This window comes from Neoarius graeffei, chromosome 3 (assembly GCF_027579695.1).
Source record: "Neoarius graeffei isolate fNeoGra1 chromosome 3, fNeoGra1.pri, whole genome shotgun sequence".
Lineage (NCBI taxonomy): Eukaryota > Metazoa > Chordata > Actinopteri > Siluriformes > Ariidae > Neoarius > Neoarius graeffei.
Window position 1 is genome coordinate 115,683,325 of NC_083571.1, and position 25,307 is coordinate 115,708,631.

The following is a 25,307-nucleotide window of genomic DNA, read 5'->3' on the forward strand; positions in this document are numbered from 1 at the left end:
ACAATCTGCATTTAAACGCGCCAAACGGTCATTGTTCGAACGAGCGACATTGTTTACACCTGAGAGATTTTGAATAGTGTCTGCTGAGTGAAAGAATGGGAACACCGCGAAAGAAAATGAGATACGGCAGGCGGTATCTTCCTGAATAGAAGGAGACATTTAATGGTGTCATTGTTCAGGTGAAAAATGAGGAGCACGCGCACTGCACAGTTTGTGTGCGAGATATAAAAGTTGCGGCGTCTGGAGTTTACGACGTGAGGGAACACGAGGTCCAAACTACACGAGCGAAATTTGCACCAGAAACAGAATCAGCCGCAAATGACGATGTTTGCAAAGCCCAAGACCGATGATCAACCAGCAAGTGTAATAAGAGCAGAGGTCAGGAAAATCCACACTGACTGCAGAAAAAACCTGGGCACAGACACCCTTACTGCACTGCAAACTGAACACAGATTTTTATTGAGACTTCACCCCCACAGAAAGGCAGTTACAGCTGGCAAAGGCGGCTGCCAGCGATTATAATCAAGATCATATGTAAACATAACCGACTGCGGACAAAAATGGTGAAGTTTGAGTGCTTTCTCTGGCTATATGGAAAGTTGACTGTGGACAAAAATGGTCTCTGAAAAGTATCCCATTGAAATGGGAGCAGCTGACACTTTGACAGTGCACAGACCGTGGAGTTTGAGTGTTTTCCCTGAGTCTGTAAAAAGCATTTTCCTTTGGAGTGGGAGCAGCCTACCCTATGAACAATAGGATAGCAGTAAATGTGTATTGTACAAATGTACATCAAAAAAGTTTGGTGCGATTCGAAGGCTATAAGGATTTTATGGATTTCTTCCTCTGATATTACAGGTGGACGCCCAAAGGGTTTGACATGTATGCCATCCTAAAGCTCAAATCACTTCAAAGCTCATGATTTACATCACTCTGCACATGCATCAGATAAGTACATGAGATTTGGCTGCATCAGTGACCGCATGCATACCCAAATATATTTTAGACGGCCTAACCTTCAGCTGAACACAGATAAAACAGAAGTAATTCTATTTGGGGGGAAAAAAAAAAAGATGAAAAGACTCAGGATTACCACTATTCTTGACACAAAGGGGATTAAAACAAAAGATATGGTTAAAAATCTTGATGTTTTCATTGACAGCGAGCTAAACTTTGACAGTCACATGAAAGCAATCACTAAATCGGCATTTTATCACCTAAAAAACATTTCCAAACTAAGCAGGGATCCCAGCAGTAATTGAAAAAAATAGAGGAATATAAGAAACTATCAGCAGGGGTCAAGGGGGCTGCAAGCCCCCTGAAGCTGTTGAGATTTTAACATTTAAAGATGCTATAGAACACATTTTTTACATAGATTTAACATAGAAAAGCAACAGAATTTAACAATAATGTGTATCTATTTGATGCCATATTTTGTAATCAATCAAGGACATAAGTGGCAACATTTTTTTTTATAAAAATTAAATGAAAATGTAGCTTTGAAGAATATACTTCTTCTAACCCGGACACTGTTCCGCTATCTCTTTTATGGACGATATCTTTTTTCCACGACATATTCAGGGCTGTGAAATTGTAAATAAGAAATCCAAGGAAAAGGGGGGGGGGGGGGGGGGGGTCTGGGGGGCACAGCCCCCCAGCATAAGCCAGGGGTCTGGGGCCCACAGGGCCTCAGACACCAAGCCATTTTAGGTGTTATATGGTGTATTCTGAGCATTTCCTGCAAGTAAAAAATTGATCTCAACAAGTAAATATTTGACTAGTCTTGGTCTTCATTTTGCCATATAAAATACCTATCAACAGTTTTCTCTTTTAAAATGAAAGATCCATGTAAAATACCTTGAAATATCTAATAAGTTCCTATGTATTTTATCTCTTAATCAAAATAAAAGTTAAAAAATGTGTAAATAATTTAAAGAAATGTTAATAAAAGAAAACTTTGATAGGCCTTTCAAAATGACTTTGTGAAAAATCATGCTCAATATTTAAGTGAGATACCTGTTGTCTTCCAAATTACACTTAATTCTTGTATTATGTCCTGGCTTTTTCCGAGAATCTGTCACAATGTCTCTTGTCTACAGAGCAAAAGTTGAAAAAAAACTAATGTTTCTTATCTAATATATTATTTACATCTTTTCTTTTACTTCTGGCTCCTTCTATTCCTCTTTGCATCACTCCCAGCTATTTCTTTCAATTCATCTTTCAGTAAGGCTATTAGTTATTAGTTCTATAGTATTTGCATTCCTCCATTAAAGCTATTTACAAAATGTTCATAGTCTGTCAAACAGCATCTAATGAAAGTCTTTTAACTTTCTTTTCTTTAACACCATCTCTTTCAGTTTTGCAAACTTGTTCTTTTTCACCTTTTCCTTCAGTCTGTCTGTGTGTTCTTTTCTAGCCCTCTTTGCATCTCTCTCAAACACCTCCTTAGCTTTCCTTTTTGATGGCATCTTAACTATGTCTGATCTTGCACCCTGTAAGTACAAAATTCACGTACGCGGTGCCAGGTCACGCAATAGCCATTTTTAGCTCTGTCATTCGCAGTCAAGACGTGTTCCACGCTCAGCTGGCATAAAACTCCGCGAGTCCGGCTGTATTGAGCCGCCGGTCTCGTGCAAGGCGATTAAAACCAACTAGACCCCCCCCCCAATGATTTTTAATGCAAAAATAGACATTTTGTGAAGATGATATTTTTTGCGACAGAATCCGCGGCGCGGAAATTTCACAGCCCTGCATATTGAATTAAGTTCAACGCATTAGAAACAAAAGCACGAACAGAGTTAAAACACATTTTCTAGCAAATGGGCGCAGCCATATTGTTTTCTCGTTCTATCGCGTACAGTCTCGCGGTATTTACATCAATTTAACTTCCGAGTGTTCCCGAACGTCAATGAGAACAAACGAAGCTGACAAAAACATCGCTAAACAAGCAAACCAAATCAGAACGTATTCTGCTGGTCATTTTACTTAAACAAACATTTTTAACGGATATACAAGAGATTAAAAAAAAAAAAACCACCACTTTGGCTAGAAAAATAGCGGAATTCCGCTAAATAGCGGACGTCTGGGATCCCTGACTAAGAGGACTTGTGTCAAAAAATGATCTGGAAAAACTTATACATGCCTTCATCTCTAGTAGGGTTGATTACTGCAATGGCCTTTTCACAGGCCTGCCAAAAAAGACCATCAAACGACTTCAGCTGGTTCAAAATGCAGCGGCGAGGGTTCTCACACGAACAAAAAGAACAGAGCACATTACTCCAATTCTAAGGTCCCTTCACTGGCTTCCAGTAAGCTACAGAATTGACTTTAAAGCATTGCTGCTGGTGTACAAATCTCTAAATGGTACAGGGCCCAATTACCTCTCTGATATGTTGCAGCGGCCAAACCCAATCAGATCTACCAGATCGCAGCAGCAAAATTTACTGGTAAAACCTGTTGTTAAAACAAAGTGTGGTGAAGCAGCTTTTAGCTCCTATGCAGTGCAGCTATGGAACCAACTGCCAGAGGACATCAAAAATGCTCCTGCTGTCGGCAGCTTCAAATCTAGACTAAAGACCAAACTGTTCTCAGATGCTTTCTGCTAACTGATATCGTCATCTTTACATGTTTTAAACTTTACTTAACTTTTACAGCCTCTGCATGTTTTAAACTTTACTTAACTTTTATTCCATTTTATTCTGCTGTTTTTTTTACTGAACTTTTACTTCATTTTATTATTTTATTTTTACTATTGTTTAATTCTTATTTTTTTCCTCTCTTCTTCCCCATTTATTTTATGTAATTTTATTTTCTATTGTCTACTGTTTTGCTTTTACCTCTGTAAAGCACATTGAACTGCCACTGTGGATGAAATGCGCTATATAAATAAACTTGCCTTGCCTAACCTGACATCTTTTGAGAGAAGTACGATTTAGACATGAAGTTGAATTCCAAGCTTCCATTATAAAACAGCAACATTATCCTGTAGCTTCAGTGCAAATGACCAAACATTCGATATACCATCAGGACATATAAAAAATGATAGTGTACAACTGATTTTTTTTTTTTAACTCAAGTGTCAAAGCCGATATGGAGTCAAAAGCATTTTCAAAAGTACAGCCACACCATAGTAGTGATGCGCAGGTCAGGGTTTATTCATACCCACTCCCACCCAACCCTTTACGAGAGCCGAGACACAAAAAACGTGCATTAGATCAGCCAGCCACCTGCACTCAACCCACCAACATTAGCCTGTATAGTGATTGTGTCCATATCAGAGAACAAAAACAAATCTCTTTCTAGGAAGTTGACCCAAATCTGCCTGAACGGTAGGTCAACCCACGGGTTATGGGTCAACCCACGCATCACGACTCCATAGGTGGTCCAGTGCAACAGCAGTATGCGTAAGGTGCAAGTACATTAAAGAAATAAACATGGTGCACATGATGGAAAACAAGTTTATTGTGCCATCTGCACTTTACAGTTGAAACTCTGGGAATTCAAATACAACATCTTTGCCTGTGAGCTTCTTGTAGACGCCAGCGAAGGTTTCGACCTAGGAAAAGGGAAAAAAATATATATACATTTTTACAGGGAATTAGATGGCCCAGAACAAAATGCAAGCTCTGTTTAACACCTGTACAACTTAATATACACAAATCAACTAAAACTGATGGCTTAAAATATTCGCCATCAAGCCTGTTCATTTTCTACACCAACAAGTTTCATAAGGCTGGTGTTGCACTCATGATCACATTCACTCCTAGTAAGCAGTTTTTGCAGAAGGTATCTCCAAGAAGAAAAATGCTGTACACTGCATGGTTAACCTCCCCAGTAACGGCCCGTGAGGCTCTGGGAAGACCTAGGAATATACAGGACACCGTCCTCACCAGCTAAACGCCGGGGACACGCATGCTATCCAACGTCGTGGAACGGGACTGTACGTCATGGCACTAGAGTGCTACGCTCCCATACGCCACACGGACAGAGCCACATGAGAGCCACCTCACAGGATATCCACGTTGGTTGGCACTATAAAGTACCACTTGTATCTTAACAAGGATGAATAAATGCATCAACATGAAATTTATTTGTATAGCACTTCAAGAGAGTCCAAACACGAGCAGGAACCCAGCCCCTTCTGTCAGACTTCTTGGTTGGGTTGAGAACAGAAGTAGCACTTACTTTGTGTTCAACGTTGTTCTGCTGTGCCTTATCGAGGTGGACCTTGATGAGCCGACTACTGTCCAGTTTCACGCGAATCCTCTTGCCAACAATCTCACTGGGGTAGACCAGGTCTTCAAGGATGGCATCGTGCACAGAAGTCAGAGTTCGACTGTAAAAAAGAAACTACAATTAAACCTAATGACTCTTTGATGTTCGAGTAAACTTCACAGTAACTCATCCTGAAGTATACAACCACCCTCTTCTAGGGACAAATCCTTGTACACCACTAACTTCACAACCTTTTCATTTGAAATGGACGTCTGAATGACCACAAACAATCCAGAACACATTTATGAGACCAATCGGAGGTCGTAAAATACACTGCCATAAAGACAATTGCGCAAATTATAGGTCATCGTATGCAGAAATGGTGCTAGTTTAAGTGATCAGTAAATAGTCATGATAGACAAAATTGGACTAGGGTCAGTGTAGGTAATTCATGGAAAATATCAGCCAGACCACAGGTCAGGCAACTCTGAAAAGTTGCCCGCCCCGCTCAAAAGTTGGCTGCCCCAATTTCAACTATAATCCGCCGTAATATCGCATAATTTCCAAAAAATTGTAAAAGAGGCAATGCATGTAATGTTGTATCATGCATGCAATTTCATATATTCAATTTAGTTTTATGATTTATTACTAGTGTTTATGTATATGTGACCTATGCTTGATTGAGTTCCTATCTAACAAAAAAATGTGGTGTTAGCGCCACTATCATTTTTGAGAGGTCTTTGGTTCAGGTGGTTTTATCCCAAGATAGTCATACAACGTTTTCAGATATTTGGAACAATTAACAATTTTATGTGATATTTTGACAAAATTCATGTGGTAGGACACTGGTTTTCAAAGTCACAGACATAGATGTGATTTGGGGTGGATTTCACTGAGCTGTGTGTATCGAGCTCTCTGATTGGCTGAACCTCCGAAGCAACAGCCAATCAGAGTGCTCGTTTCATTTCTAAGCAAAAACAATCTGGCCACACCCGCGTCGGTAAACAAACTAGGGGTCGACCGATAATCGGCCTGACCGATAATCGGCCTGACCGATATTCTGCATTTTTAGGGTTATCGGTATCGGCCATAATTTCCACCGATATGCCGATAACATGCCTTTTTGCAGCCATCTCGTTCCTAATGCGACCGTCACTGCACGTCCTTTCCTGCACTCGCCTCTGAGTTCAAGAACACTGTCCCGCCCACCACAACATCTGATTTGTTTGGCACAAGAGATATAGCCAATCGACACGTGTAGCTAAACGCTGTGAACTGTTTCAAGGCGGCCGTACGGGCACTCGGGCAGAAGCAGCACAAGGGATACAGCCAATCAACACGCGTAGCTAAACACTGAACTGTTTCAAGGCGGCCGTACGGGCACTCGGGCAGAAGCAGATCCCACTTCAAGGTAAGGACACGATGCTTTTGCCGCAATAAGTCACAAACACACAAGTTGCAAAAGCACAACATCATTATATGTTTACATTCTTCATCTACTACTCGTTAAAATTGTCCATTTGCATCTGTGTAGCCAGGCAAACTTAGCTTACAGAAGGAAGCACTTGAATTAGCCTACAACCAACTAGTCTCGCTGAAATTAGATGTAATGTCCATAGTAAGCAGTCCCCAGCATAACGTAGGCTGCAGTCATTTTTAAAATCCCCGTCTGGAAACGTTGTGAATGTGTCAGTAGTTCTACTCGAACAGTAGAATGACAGCCATACAGAGAGGTGGTCAAGGGAAGACGAAATAAAACGTAGTGTTTGTGCTCCGTAGGCTAGCGCAAGCCTACTGGTTATTTGTTATGGTGATGAGTAAACTTCATGACGTGACTCGTGCTCAAAAAGCACGTTGCACTTGTATATGTTGGGTAACTTTATAAAGCGCTATTTGAACATTTAAACAAGCCAGGTGTGATATGGTGCTAGTAGGCTGTGTAATACTGTAGGGAGTTTGTCAAGACGCTTGTTGTGGGCTCAGTAATTGTGTCGTGGATGCACACTTGCTTGGATAAACGGTAATGAACGAAATACATCAATTAAACTCAACTTAAATGTTCTTATGCTACTTCACATTGCGCTGTAATGTACTCCACTAGTATTTATAATTCTTGCGCAAGTGATTCTCCTCGCTAGCGCTTCTGATTCGGAAAGCAATATACTCTTAAAGGAGCAGAGCCGCGGCCGCCCCCTCACTCCGACTTCCGTTCTCTGAACAGACTCTTAAAGGAGCAGCCGCTCCTTTTAACCAGAGCTTTTAACACTCCATTCTCACTTTCTCTATCCTGGCCCTGCACAAAATTTCATGTTCAATTTTACAATTAAACATACATTTCATGGATATGTCAGTGGATGTGTCAGTGTGTGCTATGTTTAATTTCATGTGAATTATAATGTTTACATTTATCGGTTGCACATATCGGTTATCGGTTACATATAGGAGTCATTCAGGATTCAGCCATGTTTTTGCTCCGTGTCATGGCTGAATCCTGAATGACTCCTATTTGTATAAATAGGGCACTACATAGGCAGCAGTGGTAGTTTCTTTTTCCCTGACATGGAAGCGCACTTGTATACTGAGGAGGAAAGCAATTTGCATTACAGCCGTGAAGCAGCTCGGCTCAGCTTTCCCTTTCGGGCGCTCTCGTTTTCTGTTAGAATTTGGTAAAGAAAAAAAAATAATAATAAATATTATTTACCAGCTTACCGGGTCCATGAACATAAATCTGACAGCTAACAAGGTCGGGATATAAACGAATCGAATACAAACCACCGGCCGGGACTCCTACTTATGCGTCTCCAGCTTATCCTTGAAGCTGGAGCCGCAGCTGGATGAAGCCGGCAGCGCGCAGGAAAATAGTGCCAAGCGATTTCGAGGTCTGACTTTTTATTTGCCAACGGTTTTGTGATGCAAATATATCACTCTTTTGAACACATACTGTTCTGAGACGAAAAACGTTTTACTTTCGTGACCCCAACAAACTTGCCGGACTACTTTCGTCTGGACCAAAACTGGACTCACAGGATGCTGTCAGGGGTAAGTCAGTGTGTTTGCACGACACTATTGATGGGGATGCCATACAGATTCATGTCAAAAATCCCGAACTATCCCTTTAAATGACAAAATTAAGTTCACAGTTACAGTAAGTCACACATCACTGAAGTAGACGGGAGGACTTTGGCGCTGTCCAGTGTAGTTTGCTTCGGGTCGGGTTTCGGTGGCTCCGGCTGAGCTAATATGTCGGGGTGGTGTCGTGCTAAGCAAGTTCGCAAGCTTGTTGTGTTACCTGAATATCTAATTGGAGCGAAACAGGTTTTGCAAAGTGCGTACTCCTTGTCCAGCTCACTGTTTTTTTTTTTCTCCTTTCCTTTGGAATCCAAAGTGCCTCCAAACATCTGCCTTAAAGTTCGGCGGCGTCTCTAGGTTTACGTTAACAGCCATGCTTGCTTGGTTTTTTTCCCCTCACTGCAACCACCAGGAAAAAAAGAGAAGACGAAGAGTGCCTTGCAGTGAGGTAGCGGCACAGCGACACCTTGCGGAGCGGAGGTGCGGAAGTCGTACTGGATTTACAACCCGTCTGAAACATGATTTATTATTTGAAAAAAATACCGATATTCAAATTGAGTTTCGATATTGAATCGGAAGACAAAGTATCGCGATATATCGCCATATCGATATTTTTGCCCACCCCTACTACATACAGATGGTGCAGCAGTACGCCACTGATGGACTTCCACTACAGATCTGATTGGTTTCCACTATTTAAGCGTTAACAAGTTTGACTAACCCTGTATTTTTATAACTACATCATTAAACAATGTACTTGGAAAAAAAAAAAGCTCCTTTGGTGCATCCTTGTTTGGTTCAAAATATGCTTCTAAAGGTAACATGCTAATTATTTTCATAAATCATATGTTTGCCTCCAACCAAATAAAATAACTTGCACTTAATACTAAAGAGACATCGCATCATGCTGTATTTCTTGATAGCGTGATCAATCATCAATTGAAACCTTTTAATGACCAAGTTATTTTTTGAGCATGAAAAATATAAATAAAATCAATTTTACAAGGACTTAAATGTTTCATATAAAGAAATTGATTATGCACTGCATGGTTAACCTCCCCAGTAACGGCCCGTGAGGCTCTGGGAAGACCTAGGAATATACAGGACGCCGTCCTCACCAGCTAAACGCCGGGGACACGCATGCTATCCAACGTCGTGGAACGGGACTGTACGTCATGGCACTAGAGTGCTACGCTCCCATACGCCACACGGACAGAGCCACATGAGAGCCACCTCACAGGATATCCACGTTGTTTTTTTTTTTTTTTACTTTTGATTGCAAAATTAAACCGTGTCTGTCCACTATAAAGCATCCAATCCAATGATACGGACTAAAGTCAGTAACAAACGACCAGGCTTACCTCCTTGGACGCTTCTGCTTGTTCTTTGCGCGGCTTTTCCTTGTGGGCTTGGGCAGGATTCTCCTCTATAAAACAAAACAACCTCGTGTTATAAACTTGCAAGTTCTAAGCATTCAGCTGAGCAACTGTTTTGAGATTATGCACTGCATGGTTAACCTCCCCAGTAACGGCCCGTGAGGCTCTGGGAAGACCTAGGAATATACAGGACGCCGTCCTCACCAGCTAAACGCCGGGGACACGCTTGCTATCCAACGTCGTGGAACGGGACTGTACGTCATTGCACTAGAGTGCTACGCTCCCATACGCCACACGGACAGAGCCACATGAGAGCCACCTCACAGGATATCCACGTTGGTTGTGTAGAATTGTACCAAGCACAGCCAAACTTCTTTAAATGAAAATGTGCATTTGTTTGTAGCCATGTTTACAACACACCGCTTTATGATTCCGCTTTGCTTTTATTTTTGTAAATATCACACCTGCTAATAAACACTCTTCCTGCACTTAGAACTGTCTATCTTGTGTCCTGATCCCCAAATCTTTAACCCAGCTACATATATGCACAAGTTGTACTTCTCCATGCTCTTCCAGCTTTTCATCTGCGTATCCGTGTAGAACAATGTCTGCAGCACCAGGTAGTTTGAGATATCAGGGAATTCAACAGATGGATAATTCTCCAACTCGTAGGAAAAATCCTTTCGTTAGCATGTAAGGATCTAATCCCATTTAGTGGTTTTGATACCCACTACTTCTGAGTGAATGTCTTGGTTTTAATAACTTGCTTGTTTTCTGAACATAAACATGGCAATAAAGTTCTTGTGTTAATAAACCAGATTCCACTTTTGGATCATTAATCCGTTCTGACTGAGAATGCCCTGCATGCATGGTTTAACACCAAATACAAAAATCAGGATGTCGTAGGGTCCCAAATCCAGGAGCTGTTTTGCCCAACACTAAGTGGAATAAATACATTTGTGGGTAAATTAAGAACAAGCAGCTTTTATTTGTCACATTTCTCCTCTACATTTAACTTGGACGCATTCACATAAATTCACAATAAGTTAATTAATTAACAGCATGCATAACTATTGTCTTTGTATTTAGTTACAGCTACAGTGGGAATCACAATTTATTCTACTAATGTCAAACTTGGCGAGTAAATTCCTCTTTCGTAGGAAAAATCCTTTGTTAGCGTGTAAGGATCTAATCCCACTGAATGGCTTCTATATCCACTTCGTTTGAGTGTACTTCTTGGTTTTAATAGCTTGCTTGTTATTGAACACTAGGGGTGTGTTCAAAATATCGATACGGGGATACATCATCACGGGCCTCTTCATGATGCACACATCGATACGGAGGCGTCAGTATCGATATTTCACGTGCAACAAACAATTAGTTTATCAAGTTTCTGAAAACTGCATCTGACAACTGCTCCTTGTTATGCAATGCGCATTTCGACCACACAAGGCGGTAGCGCCGTAAGCAGCAGCGCTGCTAACAGTAGAAGTGAACACACACAACATGGACGAAGACGGTGAAGAGAAAATATTTTCGCCCCCAGCCAAATTCAAGACACGGATTTGGGAGCATTTGGTATTGTCAAAGCCAATCTTTTTTGCACTGCAGCCTTGTTCCTGTTAAGGCCATGTTTTAAGTTAAGTATTTTTAAAGGCAGCTTTATTTTCGCACTACAGCCTTGTTATTAAGGCCATGTTTTAAGTTTACTTTTTTCAAAGGCAGCTTTATTTCTGCACTACAGCCTTGTTAAGGTCATGTTTTACATGCACTACAGTGCAACTGTTGCTCTACAGCAAAATAAAAAATAACATTTGGGTATACACATGTCTGTTTACTTAACATACATTTTTAAGAAACGTGAAATATTGGGATACGTATCGCCTTGAAGACCATGTATCGGGATGCACATGTATCGCAATACATATCGTATCGTGACCCCTGTATCGTATCACATCGCGAGGTTGTTGGCAATAGAGATCTTGCATGTGACGTCACAGCCGATCCAGATTGTGACAGACGCAATCTTGTCGGTCAAACGCCATATTTCCGCCTTCTACTTCTGCCTTTTCTTCTGGAAAACCCTACTATATACAATTCTACTACAACGGCTGCAAGCTCTCCCTACCTGTGCACATTTATGTTTTTTGTGTGTATTTTTGCGTGTTGTTCGTCTGTACCGGACTTCAATATCCACTACAACCGTATGGACTTACTGGACATTGGTTTCCAGCAGAAAATGACGGTTTGTAGCGATTTCCATCGCATGCACAACATTCCGGACGAGACAGCGACACCAGCGGGGTCTCCGTGGATTGTTATCGGAAGCAAAGCGAAGGAGGCAGCGTCGGGAGCGGAAGCAAAAGCGAGGCTGCAGAGCCGGCCTGTTGACTAAGCTCAGAAAACAGCCACTCAAATCTCCACTGCTAAGCCTCTACCTCTCCAACACCAAATCCATGTAAACAAGACGGACGATTTGAAATTACAGCTGGAATTACCTTATTCTATTCTATAATCGGCTGGTCAGTGCAGTACTAGTAATACTTAAGTGACTTACCCGTCCAATGAGGATTGTTATTTTCTTGTTTACAAGATGCCACATCTGAGTCGCTGACAAATCCTGAATTTCTGTAAAGATAACTGTCCAGAGATTTATAAGCACACAGTGCTTCACCACTGAACAGCGAGGGAAAGTTAATGAGGTAATTATACACGTCTGGGTATTCCACCTCTGGAAGTTCAATATCCACTGACACGGTCGTGAAAACTACATCCGGTAAGCCATAAGGGTCACTAATCTGTAGATTGTTTATTTTAGACATATATCTATTATCTGTTCATTAGAAAAATGAGCCGTGTAGTCCGTCGGTTGAAATTGATCCATTCTGTACACGAGTGCAGCAGTATTCAGCTGTGTTTTTTACTGACAAGATGGCGGCTGTTAACTTTCCGGTCACGTGACTGCAAGATCTCTATACCCACCCTTATTGAACACAAACATGGCAACAAGTTCGTGTGTTAATAAACCAGACACCACTTTTGGATCATTAAACCCTTTTGAGTGAGAATGCCCTGCATGTATGGTTTGGCTTCTGGAACATCCATACAGTTTTAAAGACAAACAGTTTGTTTTTATTGTATTTATACAATAAATAACCTGAGCTCCCGTCTGTAACAAGGAGTGATGTCGCGTCCCGTTAATACACTTTACAATAGATTATTAAATTCTAATAGAATAGATGAGCCAAAATAATTGATCTTTTTAAATGGGCCCCGACTCGTTACAAGTATGAATAGGTGGGTCTTAAAGTAGAAAAGAAAAAAAAAAAAAAGTCGAGAACCCCCTGATCTAGGCTATGCACATCTTCCATCATTTGATAAATACTGGCACACCTACATATCTAGAAAGGGAGAAAAGGGGAAAAAAAAAAAGGCACCTTATGAAATTATGTTTTTACATGCATCTCACCACAAAACGCTGGGAACAGATCACAATTCCACAGCAGAAATTATCTGGAATCTGGCAATATCAGAACGACGGGATACTCCGACGACTTTGCACTTCACAAAAACGTGCATCAAGTGCCATTATTTTATTTGCTGCGATTTCAAACCCAAATTACTCAACAATACCTTGTCGCAGAGAAACTACTAACATAGGAAAGGGTAGGTTTTGCTGTTTATTTTGATATGCAGCATGTTGAAGCGATAAGGACTGATTTATTCCACTGAGAAGCAGGAATATCAAAATGGGTAAACAAAAGATATTACTTCCTGAAAACAGATCAAACCTTTACAGTGTGAGGTCTGATCTGTCTATACAAATAACCAGCATCATTACAAAGCTCCAGTTCTGCTCCACAATGGTGCGTTTTCATTTCTATATAGTGAAGAGGTCAGGAGTAATAAGAAGTTTGGAGATGGATGCACATCTGTGTGCAGATCATAACTGATGAGAATTTTTCTTGCAAAGACTTCACACTGAGAAGCAACGAGAAATTTTAGGAAAAAAAAAGTCAAGTCATGCCTTTTCATGCAACACTTTGAGCAATTCATCCATCGAGAAGGAATGTGAATTTAGATACAGAATTCGTCAGGATCTCAAGGTTAAGCAGTGCCGGCCAGACAAATGACTCAGGAGACATGGCAGACAAGAGCCAATTTTTACTTTTTCCACGAGGGAGACACAAGTTCCTGCTTGTGATTAGTTTTTGCTGATACTCTAAACAGCCGATACGTACTTGAGTGAACTGCTTTCCAGGCAGTTCATATTTTTTGGTGGTGCAACACCATGACCAACTGCAGCTAGCTATTTATTTCTGATGACTCCTGCAGTCGAGATTAATCAGACACTCAGGCAACAAATGACTATTTTGATGAGTAGGATAAATGGATGAGTCTCCATTGTGCATAGAGCTAACTGACTAACATAGGTTTTTGTTTTTACTTGGGGGGGGGGGGAATCACCGTAGCTACCATTTCTAACCTAGCTTATATCACGTTTCCAGAACATGTGACCAGGTAAGCACAATGAAGCACTTACTTGCACAATGTGCTACCTAATAAATCGGAGCAGCTACATTACATACAAAATGAGAAAAGGCAGTACGCATCTTCCTTACCTGTGCAATGAAGACCACATGCTTGCCACTGAATTTCTTCTCCAGCTCACGCACAAGCCGCACCTGAATCTTCTGGAAGGCCTTCAGCTGGGGCACGGGCACGAAGATAATGATGGCTTTTCTGCTACCACCAACCTCGATTTCCTGGGAGAGGAGAAAAAAAAAAAAAATCAGAAACCAACTAGTGTTTCTCAACCTCCGTGCTCTGAAAACCACAAAAATATTACTGTACTACAGAAGATCAATCCTTAGAGATTGGGATTATGCACTGCATGGTTAACCTCCCCAGTAACGGCCTGTGAGGCTCTGGGAAGACCTAGGAATATACAGGACGCCGTCCTCACCAGCTTAACGCTGGGGACACGCTTGCTATCCAACGTCGTGGAACGGGACTGTACGTCATGGCACTAGAGTGCTACGCTCCCATACGCCACAAGGACAGAGCCACATGAGAGCCACCTCACAGGATGTCCACGTTGGTTGATACATCAAGGTACCACTTGTATCTTGAGAAGGATTTACATGGGCGCTATCATTTGATTTTATTTGTATAGCACTTGCAACTGCAGTGGAAAAGAGAAACGGAGATAACCCAAGTCGGGAACTTTAAGGGTCCAAATGCAAATAGGTCCAAATCTATCCCCTTCTGACTAAGAATTATATCCAAGCTAAAAATAAATCAGACATCATACATGTACCATATAGCCAGTTTTTCCTATTTCTAAGTGCAACACAGAGAACACGCAACCTGCTGCACATTAGTGCTTTCTTACAATTTTCTCAGTGTGGTCACTAATTGGATAGGAATATTTTTGCCTCGATTGTTAATTACTGCCTTGTTAAAGTATACATTTTCTTACCTCCTAATAGTATTTATGCCGCTTTTAGATACTCTCTTATTCTTTTAATAAGTAGGGATGAGGTCGCAATTGGGACGAAAGTGCTGTTCCTTTCCCTTATCAAGCCTTTATTTAAATTTGTGTTAGCTGGACAACCATTTTTGGTATCTTAGTTTCTCAGTATTTTATTGCAAGTTTGTGACAAATCCACGAAACTAAACTATTAAAAAAAGTGTGTGAAATGATATCCTCCCATCTTTGTTAAGTGCAGGTGGACATAAAACCAGGAGTTTGGAATCTCAGTATCTACAGCTTAACTGACTACCAAACAAGACACGTGGTGATAACATCCAAGCTTCTGATCACGCGTTAAGATTAAAACATTCTAAGATTCTAGAATATTATATTCAAGTGCAACTATAATCAGGAACTCGTTCACAATTGGCACAAATAAAGCTAATCCATTTATGATAATTAAGACCAGTAGAGATTTAGTAATTTTAAGGCACTTTTCCTCAATGTACAGCACAAGGCTTTGGAATAAACAGGAGTTAAAAAGCAGGGATGAGAATGGAAAATATTTAAAAAGTCTGAAAAAACCAGGGCGGGCGGGGCCCATGGCTTCCAGGCGCTAATGATTTTTGGCTATTTTTTAAATATATATATATTTTTTTTTTACCCCAAAACCATTAATTTTATCAGCAAAAAGTTGCAATGTATTTGGAAATAAATTCCCCTTCTTGGTGGACTACCAGGTGAAAATGATTAATATGGTACAAGAGACTTGTTTTTAATCAATTCACATTTGATGATTTCAAAAAACCAATGCACCTTTTAATATAAACGAGCTCTACAGTATTATATTTCTGCATTTTTGCTATTCATGTCTTTGAATACTCTAATCCTTTAAAATGAAGTGCAAACCAGAAAAAAGTTCTGTCATATAATTCTCTTAAGCTTTCTTCTGATGTTATCATGGTAGCAGGAGGTCTTGCATATGGTCAATTTGAAGATCGAGATGGTGATTTTGAATTAAAGAACAGGCATGTACAATGGCCATTACAAATTGGGAAAAAAATTTTAAATCAAAAACTGAGTTCATCTCAGCCTAAAAAAATGTGGGCAGACGCTCCTGCGCGGCACATGCCAGCAATTCCCCCCCATGAAACGAGCAATAAGTAGGAGAGTTATACACGGTATCATACCTAAAATTTTATCAGAAATATAGATATGATACTATGATTCTCCCCAACATGCTACATTAGACAAGCTAACCTCATTTAAAAGTCGGAAATAAAAGTTGGAAATCTGCCGATCGGCGGAAAACTCTCATCCCTGAAAAAGGCACGAGTTAAATATTAACTAGTGACAAAACTTCTTGCAGTAACAGCTAATTAACGAACAAGCTTGCAGGGGACATTTGCCACAAAGCATCCTTGACTTGCAAGTAACGTCAAAGCAAAATAGAAACCCGGATGTAGGCGGATATACAAATGCAGGACTGTTTTGCATGGAAAGTCAGGCGTGCGCGACTGTTTTTCAAATGCCTTGAGACCTCAAAAATGGCCCAGGAATAGTTAAGCGTTAACAATAAATCTAATATAGTAATTTTTATGATTAAAGTGATTCATATAGGTAGCAGTCCGAGTGAATGACCTCAACAGCCGTGACATCAGACTTCCTGCTATCGGTCTCGTCATTTCCGCTATACTATAAAACAGAGCTGACTGCAACTCCGATCCTCCATTTTGAGCCGAGTTATCGCCGTGCCATGTAGATGTGTTGCTGGACGGTGCGGCAACACGAAAGGTGGATTTACATTGCATTCATGGCCCAAGAATGCTCAAACTGCAAAGATTTGGACCCATTTTGCGAAAAGTTCACGGATTGGGCGCCTACGAAGTGGTCTCTCCTCTGCTCTGCACATTTTACTGCGGACTCGTACGAAGCCTCTGATCTGTTGAGGAGCGTTGGCTGTAAGCTCGTACTGAAAGAGGGTGCAGTTCCAACAATTAAAGGAAAAGAAAACTACAAGAAAAGGACAGTGCAGCTGCACCAGTTCTCCCGGAGTGTGAGCCGAGCAGTAAGGGCGGAGTACTCCGTATGGAGAATGAGTGGACCAGTTGTCAGACTTCACTGGATATGCTCTTTTTTCCCCCTTTTCTTTCTTCCCCCACTGGATATGCTCGCCTCAGCAGCAATATCACACCCTTACGTGGAAGAAACGAACGAAGAACCGAAAGTCAGATTGTTTTAAAACAAATCGGCCACAAGCTCAGCCTTCAAAAGCGAGAACACCGACAGGTAAGATCCGACTATTTGGCTAGACAACAAAAACACCACTCGTCGTTTGCCTGCATTTAGATCAACATATCTAACTTGTATTGTGTGTTTAAACTACTGGTACAAGATTATTTAATTTGCTTCAGAATGTGATTGTCCAGGGCTTGTGAGTGCGACTGCTTTAGTCGCACTTGCGACTAGTATTTTGAGGGTGCGACTATATTTGAAGTCACGGTCACACAGTGCGCCAATAAAAAAAAAAAAAAAAAAAGAGCAAAAATCAAGGCCTGCGCCCCGGCAGAAACACACGATCAAATTAATTTTTATAACTCCCCAACCGGCTGACACGTGCCATTCGCCCGCTACGCGAAACCCGGAAGTAGCACTAGTGCCGCGCCGGCCGTTCCAAGAAATTTTCCATGATGTAATGCATCCTGCAAGTCAGCTGATCATGACTGGCGAATCAACTTGCTAAATGATCAGCTGACCGTAATCAGCGAATCAAGGAGCAGATTGATAAGGATAAACAACAAACACGGTTAGTAAGCGTGTGTATGACTGGTCAGAAGTTTCTGCGGCCCTGTGGTCTCTGTTCAGACAAGATGAAGCGCTCCATTGCAGAGTTCCACATGACTCTGCCTGCTATTATCATTTTTTGTTTATCTATTTTTTTCAACAGTTGACGTGTACCACGCTATAGGATGTTCCGTCGGGTCAGTATGCCTGTGTACCACGCTATAGGATGTTCCGTCGGGTCAGTATGCCTGTGTACCACGCTATAGGATGTTCCGTCGGGTCAGTATGCCTGTGTACCACTCTATAGGATGTTCCGTCAGGTCAGTATGCCTGTGTACCACGCTATAGGATGTTCCGTCGGGTCAGTATGCCTGTGTACCACGCTATAGGATGTTCCGTCGGGTCAGTATGCCTGTGTACCACGCTATAGGATGTTCCGTCGGGTCAGTATGCCTGTGTACCACGCTATAGGATGTTCCGTCGGGTCAGTATGCCTGTGTACCACGCTATAGGATGTTCCGTCGGGTCAGTATGCCTGTGTACCACTCTATAGGATGTTCCGTCGGGTCAGTATGCCTGTGTACCACGCTATAGGATGTTCCGTCGGGTCAGTATGCCTGTGTACCACGCTATAGGATGTTCCGTCAGGTCAGTATGCCTGTGTACCACTCTATAGGATGTTCCGTCAGGTCAGTATGCCTGTGTACCACGCTACAGGATGTTCCGTCAGGTCAGTATGCCTGGCTGTGTATTTGACTTGACATCAGCGTTATCAGGGTATCTGCACATTTTTCAAGTACAAATTTAAAGACTTAAGACCTTTTCAAGACCTCTAAATGGAAAAATTAAGACTGTACCATGGCAAAGAAAATGATAAATACGACAACTTAAAACTGTTTTCTGCAATAGTTTTTTTTACTAACTTTAAGAAGAATGCACACAATTGGTGAACAACAGGGTGCATCATTGGCAACTGTTAGACGCAAACAGCTGAAGCAAAGTCGTGTGTTTTGGGCCTGCAGAACTACTGTAGCAGCAAGGAGAAGACTGGTGTTTACTGGAGAAAACACCATGAATCATTTCAAAAACGAAAACAAACGGCAAGTAGAACCAGCTGAACAACCTTAGCCGGCATTATTTCAACCCCCAAAGATTATCTTTGATGATGTGTGATTTTGTGTCCGACAGCAAAATCAGTCTGAGTGTGGTACAGTATACAGCTGGCTGAGGAAGTTCGAGTATTTTCTGCATTATAGCAGGTAACAGCATAAACCTGTTTATGCAGTCATACAATCATCAGAGCGTTACATTAAACACAGAAAAACAACCGTCACCTTTCATAACCATTATCAATATTAATCAGTTATTACAACACAATCAGTGCAATTGTTATATCAATGTTCATTATTCAAAAATAATCATTATCTATAATCCATGAATAATTGTATCACTACTACTAATAATAATTACTTTTTTTAATAATTTTAACTAATCTTATAACTCAATTTTATACCATTTTAATAATCACTACTTATTAGCTATATTAATTAAAGTAGCAATTATAATTCAGTATTAATTACTACTTAATAAGCAGTGATTATCAAAATGTAATTTAATTAGTAATCATCAACTACTAAATTATACTAATAGTATAATTTAGTAGTTGATGATTACTACTTATTAAATTACATTTTGATAATCACTGTTTATTAAGTAGTAATTAATACTGAATTATAATTGCTACTCTAGTTAATTCAGTATTAATTACTACTTAATAAGCAGTGATTATCAAAATATAATTTAATAATAAGTAGTAATCAACTACCAAATTATACTATTAGTATAATTTAGTAGTTGATAATTACTACTTATTAAATTACATTTTGATAATCACTGCTTATTAAGTAGTAATTAATACTGAATTATAGTTGCTACTCTTAATTATTAATTAATATAGCTAACAAGTAGTGATTATTAAAATGCTGTAAAATTGAGCTACAAGATTAGTTAAAATTATTAAAAAAGTAGTAATTATTAGTAGTGATGCAAACAATTATTCATGGATTACAGATAATGTTTTTAATAGTGAACATTGACATAACAATTGAACTGATAATAAGTAACAACAAGTATTACTAGTAGTATTGTTTATTAGTAGTAGTTATATCAATGTTCACTATTTAAAAAAAATTATCTACAATCCATGAGTATTTGTTTGTATTCTACCAATTACTACTTTAATTTGTAATATTATTTAATAACTTAATTTTATAACATTTAATCATCCCTAGTACTTATTAATCACTAATTCATAAGTAGCAATGATTAATAATCAATAATAATTACTATTACTACTAATTATTATTAGTGGTTAATATTCTTATTATATTAAAAACACTGTTGTAGACGATAAGTAATAAAACTAAAAAAAATTTGTACTATATTTAGAATTATTGTATTTTCTGGAGTTCTTTTTAATTGAGTTTTGAAATAAAGGTTGTTTATACATTTATATTAAACTTAGTACAATAAACAATGTTAATTATGTAAAAAAAAAAAAGCTAATTATTATTATTCCCTATAAGCCCCATTTTCCACCTGACTCTTGTGCGCATGCGCGAACCCCCCTGCGTTTCACTCCGGAGCGCTTGACCTCTTACACACGCGCGCCCCGTGTCCGTGAAAAGCCAGTTTCCCAGTCCGCCGTGTCCCCAGCGCTGCGTTATCGTCTTTAAACACATTTGTGCGATCCAGCGCTTTTTATCGCAAATGATTCTTCTCCTTATTTTGGGGGTATTTGTCATCCTCCAACCACTTGTCGTTAAACAGACATCTTCCCCATAATTATCAACGCTTTCTAGCACCCACATAAGCTACCTGCGTATCTCTCACTCTTCACAACCACCACACCACACCACACCACACCACACTTCCTCCAGTAGCCTCCTAACGTTAGTTCTTGATCTACAGAATGCACAGAAGACGCACGGAACCAATGCTGCCCCCAAAAGGTACGCTGGTCACTTTTAAAGTTACGGTTAGAAAAAAAAAAAAACCCAAACCGGATGGAGACATTTCACTCGTTCGGTCCAATATTAAATTTAACACCTCCCTTTTGAAAATTCCAGTCATTCCAAACAATTTAAGATGTTTTAGGCCTCGAAAACCGAAAGTTGTATTTAAGACTTTTTAAGGACCCGCGGGAACCCTGGTTATGTCTGGACATGACTGCAGGTTCAAGTCTGGAATAAAGCAGTTGGTTGTAACAAATGGTGCGATTTGTCGTCCTTCCCCAAGAACCACCTAAAATACCACACACTGCCAATTCTTTTGCACCCATCAATGTGGGCTTTTTCTTTTATAATCTATACAAATACTTAATGGAAGGTTGTTAACGTTGATTAATAGGAGTAATACTTGGTATGGCAAAGACGTTTACTTGTGCTCCCAACCTTTTATAATGGTGAGCCAAGATTTTTGCTGGTGCTGGTTCTAACTCCGCCTCTCTCAACCAGGGTGCCGTCTGGCTTCTAGGGGTGCCGTCAAAAAATTATATATTCTAACATGGAAATAAATAAAATGAATTAAAATTCCAAAAAACGAGTTACATTAATGCAGATCATCGCCGCTTCATGCATCATCAAAATTTGTCTCACGGACCCCTTTCCCATGTGACAACATCACTGCCGGGGTCAGCATGACTGCGTATATTTTATATGGGGGTGCCTTGAGAATTTGCATACTTCTGAAGGGTGCCGTGACTGAAAAAAGGTTGAGAAACCCTGCTGTAACTGATACGGTTCTACATGTGTAGCAGAAGCATATACACACTTCAATTTCAGGACTATCACAGTGCGGGGGAGGAGGGGTAACAGGAGGACAGGAAGGAACAGTAGCCTAGCCTGACAAAACGCAATACTGGACAATGTGCAATACCTCTCCTGCTGGACGTTTTTTCAGATGTAAATAATTTATCTACAAGTTTTCTCTAAAGTAAGAAGGTTCCGGGTTCAAACCCAGCGGCCGGCGAGGGCCTTTCTGTGCGGAGTTTGCATGTTCTCCTCGTGTCCGCGTGGGTTTCCTCCGGATGCTCCGGTTTCCCCCACAGTCCAAAGACATGCAGTTAGGTTAACATGGGGCATGCCCTTGACTAAGGTACCGAACCCCGGACTGCTCCCCGGGCGCTCTAGTGTGGCATGCACACACACACCCAGAGCAATGGGCAATGTGTTCACTGCTTCAGATGGGTTAAACGCAGAGGATGAATTTCACTGTGCTTGAAGTGTGCATGTGATAAAGATTTCTTCTACATAAATAAATAATTTATCTAGAAGTTCTCCATTTGCTATTCTCTACTTATCCTGTAATGATGCTGCTGGAATTTTTTAATTTCCCTGAGGGAACCCGCCCAAAGGGATCAATAAAGTTCTATCTAATCGCACCGGTTACCGCAGTGACGTCACGCACTCAGGGCTGGCTCGCTCAGCAGGGCAGCTCAAATGCAGACTTTACAGTCGATTTTAACTCTTAAAAGTATATACATTTTTTTAAGTCCCAATTATGCAGCATACAAGAGTCAAGGATGGAGATACTATCCACTAAGAAAAACGGCTCGAAATTCGCGGTGGTCCGGTCGCCCGAGATGACTTAATTTGTCATTTGGCGGGTAATTCCTGTCACTAGCCAGCCTGGCTGGCTAGCTGAAAATAAAAAAATATATGAAGCGAAGATTCAGACACACCGTCAACTAAAGCCGCCACATATTAAGCGCGTGCCGTGTCTGTGTTAAGTGATGTGTTTATCAGCAGGACGGAAAATACTGAAGAATTCCCAATCATATCGTGTACGAGTCAGACTGTCAGTTTTTTCACTACTGCGCATGCATAGAACGCATCTCGTTGAATATCGCGGTAATCACGTTATCAAATTCAATAGATGTGGCCACATTATCGCCCATTTAAACACGTGTTGTTTACATCTACATCTGCCAAAATCGCGATGTGGAATTTTCTGAAAGGTGTACAGAAACCGCCAGAGACGGGGACAAAGCGACCTCGGTCTGAAGAGGAGAAAAAGGCCACTGATAAAGCGTACGAGAAGGAGAAACGACAAAGGACTTATAAGCAAATGTGGGAGCAGGGTAGGCCTTGGCTGCAATACGATTATGGAATAATTTTTTTTTTTCCAAGTTGATTCCTAGTCAATATGAAGCTCCGAATGCTTTCTCTCTCATAAATGGTTAAATACAGAAAGCATGTTGGACATATTTTGGGTGCTCTAGTCATGATAGTCAGTATATTTGTTTTCAATATTCATACACCAAGTTTTCCAATATATTATTATTTGTTGATATTATGGTGCTCTGTGTTGTTCTCATTTATGTATTTAACAACCGTATCAAAATACTCGGGTCTTGAAATAAATGCACATTAGTCGTGAACAATGGTAACTACTCTCTTTTGTGTTATTTTTGACAGAAGTAAAATTCATACATGAACAAATTTTGGTTAGTTGATTTTCTGTTTGGCGAGTTATTTTGGAAGGGAACTAGTCCGGCTGGCTGGTGAAAAAAAATATATGAATTTCTAGGCCTGAGAAATGTCTTTAAAAATAAAAGGTTCTACAGATCTCTTTTAAACAAACCTAATATCTGACCTTAGCAGCAGTGATGTTGAGCTCCCGCAGCTGAGCCTTCAGGTCGGAGTTCATCTCCAGCTCCAGAAGAGCCTGTCACAGAGACGTGAGGAGGAACATTCAGAACACAAAATGAGCTCAGTGAGCACTGTGTTCACATATATACCGGTACAGTTTAGTGCATCTGTCCACACTAGCGAGAAATGTTTGCGGTTTTCTTTCATGGTAGCTGAAATGCACGTGCGCGAAATGTTTCCATGGTTACCGAGTAACTTCCTTCTGAGAATATGACGGATGAAACAGCGTGTGCGCTTTGTCATCAATTTACAGTCTATTTCTGGTGGTCATTTACTCAGTCGAATCGTATAAAACGTGCGAGGCAGCTGAGAAAGAAACAAAGAAAACAAATCTCCCTTTCTCCCTCTTTCCTTCTCTTCCCCTCACTTCCTCTCCCTTTTCCCCTCTTCCTCCGCTCCATGTAGCTCCACGGTCGTTTTGAGCCATTTTGACGTTTTATTTACAGCTGGAAAGCACGTGCATATTGCCGGAAGAAGTAGGAATGGTTCATTGCGCATGCGCATTATATTTGTATCGATACATAACCGCTTCATCTGTCCACACTACAGCGAAGCGCTACAGTACCGATACTGTACCGGTACGAAACCCATACATTTGTGGATTTCGTACCGATACAGTTATACCGCTACAGTACCGGTATAGTTGCTAGTGTGGACAGGTGTTGCGGTACGAAAGTAGTATCGTATCGGTACAAAATCCCTAGTGTGGACAGGGTCAGAAATAAAAGGAAGGAGGACGCATTTTATGGTCTTACCTGGGAAATGCCAGATTCGAACTCATCTGGCTTTTCCCCATTCGGCTTCACGATTTTTGCGCTGCTACTGAACATGGCCTGAAACACAAACCACAGGGCAGGTCAGACCTCAGCCAGGAGCTCCTTCTTCAGGTGGAGTTAACCGAGGCAGGTTTCTGAAGTAACTAGGCAACACACCTATTCCAAGGAATCACATGTAGTGAACCAGGCTTTAATAAACTAACCACTCTAGGTCTAAAGCAGCAGTTTTACCACACAGGGAAGAACCCATCTCAGCGTGGTACCATTAGCAACACGAGCTAGCATCAGTCCTTCACTAGAAAGGAGGCAAAAGTAGTCAACTAACTAACGAGCACATTTTTGCACCCAAATTGAAGACAAACTACAAATTAACTAAATTACTTAAAATATACTCCCAGTACAGCAGAACCCCAGGCAGGCCCAAGCCCTTTGTCCCGCCCGTCTCCATGAACACTGAGTCACCTCAGCTAACCAGAAAATTCTCAAAATTACTTCCTTCAAAATGCCATCCGACTCAACAAACACCATTATCTAACACATCCCGCTGTCCTGACACGATATAAAAAAACAAAATCCTAACAAATTATCATATTTTGATATTTTACCACCCGACCCGCTCAAGACACTACACTGAACTAACCTACCTCAGTCAACGGCGGCCTGGAAAGAGGCCGTAATCTCGCGAGATGCCGATAAAAAATCGCGGAATTGCACCGGAAATGTATTTGAGCTTCCGGTTTAGAGAGGGCGCGTGGTGTTTTTGGACATTCAGAGTAAAAATATATATATATAAAAAATTATTAAAATAAAATAAACGTTCATAATCAATCTTTGTATTTTTTCTCAATCTAGTATTTTTTTGTATTGGAATAATAATATAATAATAATTATTAATAATAATAAT

The 25,307-nt window shown here is 40.5% G+C and overlaps 1 protein-coding gene and 4 non-coding genes across 5 annotated transcripts; all 5 read right to left on the minus strand.

Annotated features, from left to right (window-relative positions):
• Positions 1 to 4,436: 4,436 nt before the first annotated feature.
• On the minus strand, positions 4,437 to 25,074 carry rps7 (ribosomal protein S7). The gene is made up of 7 exons (XM_060917944.1): positions 25,048 to 25,074; positions 24,383 to 24,460; positions 23,572 to 23,643; positions 14,279 to 14,422; positions 9,642 to 9,706; positions 5,182 to 5,332; positions 4,437 to 4,552 (listed from the first exon to the last, which is right to left on the minus strand). The coding sequence occupies exons 2-7, from the start codon at positions 24,455 to 24,457 to the stop codon at positions 4,475 to 4,477; spliced, it is 585 nt and encodes a 194-aa protein (XP_060773927.1). The 5' UTR covers positions 24,458 to 24,460; positions 25,048 to 25,074; the 3' UTR covers positions 4,437 to 4,474.
• LOC132883915 (small nucleolar RNA SNORA73 family) lies at positions 4,802 to 5,022 on the minus strand. The gene has a single exon (XR_009654415.1). It is a non-coding gene; the product is annotated as a small nucleolar RNA SNORA73 family (small nucleolar RNA).
• Positions 9,314 to 9,534, minus strand: LOC132883916 (small nucleolar RNA SNORA73 family). The gene has a single exon (XR_009654416.1). It is a non-coding gene; the product is annotated as a small nucleolar RNA SNORA73 family (small nucleolar RNA).
• Positions 9,776 to 9,996, minus strand: LOC132883914 (small nucleolar RNA SNORA73 family). The gene has a single exon (XR_009654414.1). It is a non-coding gene; the product is annotated as a small nucleolar RNA SNORA73 family (small nucleolar RNA).
• LOC132883913 (small nucleolar RNA SNORA73 family) lies at positions 14,538 to 14,758 on the minus strand. The gene has a single exon (XR_009654413.1). It is a non-coding gene; the product is annotated as a small nucleolar RNA SNORA73 family (small nucleolar RNA).
• Positions 25,075 to 25,307: the final 233 nt, after the last annotated feature.

Excerpts from the sequence above, each read along its gene's own strand:
- rps7 (XM_060917944.1), bottom strand. The coding sequence starts at position 24,457 with ATGTTCAGTAGCAGCGCAAAAATCGTGAAGCCGAATGGGGAAAAGCCA. Across the intron at positions 14,423-23,571 it reads TCAACATCACTGCTGCTAAG|GAAATCGAGGTTGGTGGTAG; the intron begins GTCAGATATTAG and ends CTCCTCTCCCAG. Across the intron at positions 5,333-9,641 it reads AAGCAGAAGCGTCCAAGGAG|TCGAACTCTGACTTCTGTGC; the intron begins GTAAGCCTGGTC and ends TCTTTTTTACAG.